Source organism: Pinus tabuliformis, chromosome 9 (genome assembly GCF_031772625.1).
Source record: "Pinus tabuliformis cultivar Carrire ecotype Pingquan chromosome 9, CPIR1, whole genome shotgun sequence".
Taxonomy (NCBI): domain Eukaryota; kingdom Viridiplantae; phylum Streptophyta; class Pinopsida; order Pinales; family Pinaceae; genus Pinus; species Pinus tabuliformis.
In genome coordinates this window covers 977,293,336-977,297,897 of record NC_142307.1, presented here as the reverse complement: position 1 = coordinate 977,297,897, position 4,562 = coordinate 977,293,336, and the positions used below count along the sequence as shown (strand labels likewise).

Below are 4,562 nucleotides of genomic sequence, written 5' to 3'. Positions count from 1 at the left end.
AGCAGTAGATTTGGGAGTAATACATTCACCAACGTGTAGCAGATTGGAACCCTGGAAGAAACTGTGGATAAGTTCATTGATAACAGCATTGCCACGTGCAAACAGTTAGTGTTGGTTAGTCAGTAAATCCCATACAAGTGTCAACTTCTCCTCTGCCACCGGTTTGAGAGCAACTGCCCACTCTTCCTTTAAAGTTTGAGTCGCTTTTTCTCCACAGCGGAGTTAGCAGCGGAAGAGAGAGAACATAACAAGCAGCGCACTGATCGGATTGCAATACAGTACACGACAACAGCTGAGTCTTTCAATTCTACACGACAACAATATGTTCTCTGCATCAGCACTGGTATGCTCTCCTGCATTGAGTTTAATTATTGGGCACAAAGAATAGTTCTAATTCAATGGTTTAATTTACAGCTCCTATGTGTACATTGTTACCATAATGCTTGAATCGTTGGATGTGCAGAAGAGTAAGAGTTATTGGCAGAAATTTTTGGCGAGAAATGCATACGTTAGGCCATATAATTCAGCTCCTAAAGGAAGTTCTGCCACAGGTTCCTCATTCAGTCAGTAAGGAACCAAACTTAAACTTATCTGGGTTTTCTCAAGTTCTGTTTCAAATATGTACAGATGATTATAAGTATAATATGAGACAATGTATTTTGCAGAGAATATTCGAGATTGTTGAAGCCAGAGCTTTTCCCAGTATACACACTGTTTGGGATGACGGTGCTGGCAGTTTTTCTGGCCACCCATACCATGAAACAGGAGCTGATGCATTCCCCGAGCGTCATTGTAGACAAGAAGAAGAGGAGGGATATTCCTGAAGTAAAAGATCCAGAATCTGTTCTTAAGAATTCTGAGAATTTTGTCAACAAGAGCTTCATGAGGAGAGTGGGAAAAACTACATCAAAGGACGCAGAGCTTCAGAAAGCCATGCATTGAGTGGGTCTGATTTACTTTGTAAGATGTGAGTTTGATTCAAGAACAAATATATGTGCTTCAGTGATTGTGTCTTTTAACATTAGGGCTAGGAATGCAGTTGGCATGCCTGTAGGCATTGAATAAGGTTTCTGGTTACCATGGGCTTGTTATGAATGCAGTTGGCATGCTTTTAGGCATTGAATTAAGGCTTCTGGATACCGTGGGCTCGTTATGGAAATAAAAATGATACAAATATTTTGATGTGAAGGTGTACATATGATGTGCCCTTTACAACTTAATCTAATATAGGAGTGCCTGCCATCCTCATCAAACTGTAAATGATGTTCTACTTTTTAACCGTTTTTGCTTAATTTACAAATATTTTGATGTGAAGATGTACATATGATGTGCCCTTTACAACTTAATCTAATATAGGAGTGCCTGCCATCCTCATCAAACTGTAAATTATGTTCTACTTTTTAACCGTTTTTGCTTAATTTATGCTTATCTTACATCTAATATATTACATGTATCGGCCATATTAACTTTCAATCGAAAATGAAAATGAAATTAAGATGACTTTTAAGTATGATGGTTATGAGCTGAAAATTGTTTCATCGTAGACATGGATTACTTTTAGTCAAGATTGCAAGACCAGGAAAAGACCAATGGAAAATGAAATTAAGATGACTTTTAAGTATGATGGTTATGAGTTGGAAATTGTTTCATCATAAACATGGATTAGTTTTAGTCTGGTGCATTGCTTTGAAATAACAAGATTGCAAGACCAGGAAAAGACCAACGGAAAATGAAATTAAGAATTTGCATTGCTTTGACAATAACAAGATTGCAAGACCAGGAAAAGACCAACGGAAAATGAAATTAAGAATTTGCACTGCTCTAATAATAACAAGATTGCAAGACTAGGAAAAGACCAACGGAAAATGAAATTAAGAATTTGCATTGCTCTAATAATAACAAGATTGCAAGACTAGGAAAAGACCAACGGAAAGTGAAATTAAGAAACATTTTAGTACATGGACGTAAGACCAATTCAGCATTATGTGTTCCAATTTCCAACATACGTGTTGGAAATAATGTGTTTCAACATATGTGTTGCAGGGAATGTTTCGAACATTATAACTAATATGTGTTGGAAGTAATGTTTATGTGTTGGAAGTAATGTTTCGGTGTGTTGGAAGGAATGTTTCCAACATTGTAACTAATATGTGTTGGAAGACTTGAGGTGGTTATTTAGAAGTTGTTGTTGAGGTGATTATTTAGAAGTTGTTGTTTCGTAGGTGTGTGAGTGGCTATCTAGAAGTTGTTGTGTTGTTTCGTAAGTGTGTGATTGGCTATATGAGTCTTTTTCGTATGTATGTGAATTGTATTGTGTTATGAAACCAGCTCACAAAAGATAGAAAAGATCGATCAACGCCTTAGAATTTAGCCTCTTTGAGGGGGTAACCTCTTTTACATTACACAAATGAACAATTCTTGGATGATCCAAATGACAAGACCTCCTTTTTATATATAGGAGTCTAAAGGATCATAATATAATCAGAGCCGACATAACAATAATGATTTAAGGGCACAATAATAACAATAGTGAGCTTCTATGGGGCACAATAGTAACAATATGGGCACAATAATAACAATATGGGGACTACATGGGTACAACAATATAATAAGGGAGTTGTACTAATAACAATAAGGGGTTACACTAGTAGTATAGGGGTCTAATATGCCCTTCTCCTTCAAAAAGTGTTGTCCTCAATGCTTGAGTAGTTCTTGATGCTTCTGTATAAATCCTTGTCCTCCCATGTGGAATATTCAGCAGGTAAGTTCTTCCACTTGATGAGATACTTTGAAATTGATCGATTTCGTAGTTGTCGGGTTCTTGTTTCTGTAACTGCTTTAGGTTTCAATATGATTTTTCCTTCCTCTTCAAGTTCTGGAAATATTGTTTGAATTTGGATCTTTTGCAAATTTTGAATGAGTGACCACACTTCTTCGTCCTTCTTCCATTCATCCCTTACTTCGTTTATCCAATCTGGTTGGATAATAGAAATAGCACAAAACAATGTTTCCACATCCTCATCCTTTCAAAGTATCTCATCAAGTGGAAGAACTTACCTGCTGAAGATTCCACATGGGAGGACAAGAATGTTATACAAAAGCATCAAAAACTACTCAAGCGTTGAGGACAACACTTTTTGAAGGAGGGAGGCATGTTAGGCCCCTATACTACTAGTGTAACCCCTTATGGTTATTAGTACAACCCCCTTATTATATTGCTGTACCAATGTAGTCCCCATACTGTTACTATTGTGCCCCATAGAAGCCCACTATTGTTATTATTGCGCCCTTACCTTTTGTGTCAATGCCATTTTTTCCATAAATTCCTAGAAAGATGTATGACACCTTTCCCAATTATGGGGATTCAATTCAATTTAGTATCTTTAACATCTTACTGAAAAGTGTGAGTGTTTTCGTTCACATATATAACTTACGGGGGAGTAGCTATTCTTTTCCAAGATGTTGCCAATTGGGATTCATTTTTCACAGAAGATACTGCTAATGCGCCGTGTTTCCCATTTTACCAATTTTCAGGGGAGCTGTAATGCGTTGTGTTTTTCGTTTTTCCACAGAAGATGTTGCTAATGTGACATGTTTTTCTAAATTTGAGGATTTGGGTGTGGTTCTAAATTTCACTTTTTTTGCCAAATTTACACATTTTCCCATTTTTCACAGCAGGCGTTGCTAATGTGGCATGTTTTTTTCTAAATTTGAGTACTTGGGCGATATATATCGTTTTTATTTTATTAAAATTATAAATTTTGTATTGAACTCAATTTCATAAATGTTATTAGTTTATATAATTACAATATATGGTTCTTTTTATGGGTCAAAATTATAAATTTTGTATAATACCAAATTTCATAAATGTCATCAGTTTCATATCACATCTATAATTGCAACATATGGTTGCTTTCTTTGGCCATTTGATGATGTCTATTGAAAGCACAAGTTGTTCCAATTTTGGTTGAAAATTAAACCCCATATAATCCCAACTTTGATTGAGCAATGCAAGATATAAAATCACTATTAATTGGTTTTCAACATTTATCATAACCTATGGTTGGTTATCTTCATTCCACTATCCAAACCTTGAGAGCAACAATAATTAAGACTCACCATCCACTAATCTTCATTCCACTATCCAAAGCTTGAGAGAAGTGATAATCAAGATTCATCAACCTCCAATACATCATGGAATTTGAAAGGGTCATAAAAGCTATTTAGATTAGGGAACATGAGGTTGCCAACAAGCTGTAAAAATTCCCAAAGAGAAGAGAAACAATGTTGTGGATGAAATACTAACCTCCAATACATCACTGAATTTGAGGTCATAAAATCTATTCAAGTTGGGAAACATGAAGTTGCCAAGGAGCTCTAAGCATTCCCAAAGCAAAAATGAAGAATGTTGTGGATGAAATACTAGGCTTTGATGTTGAAAGTAGGTGACATGAAGACCAAGTAATTTAATAAGGAGGACAATGTTTAGAAATTCCGCAACCATGTGCTTAAAATGGTTCTTTCTATCGGTGATAGAATCTTTCAATTTTGTAAGCTTCCAG

General features: G+C 35.8%; 1 protein-coding gene across 1 annotated transcript; it reads left to right on the top strand.

Annotated features, from left to right (window-relative positions):
- Window positions 1-208: 208 nt before the first annotated feature.
- Window positions 209-1,260, top strand: LOC149152001 (uncharacterized). The gene is made up of 3 exons (XM_089440897.1): window positions 209-343; window positions 464-567; window positions 666-1,260. Exons 1-3 carry the CDS (start codon window positions 323-325, stop codon window positions 940-942), a joined length of 402 nt encoding a protein of 133 aa, XP_089297023.1. The 5' UTR covers window positions 209-322; the 3' UTR covers window positions 943-1,260.
- Window positions 1,261-4,562: the final 3,302 nt, after the last annotated feature.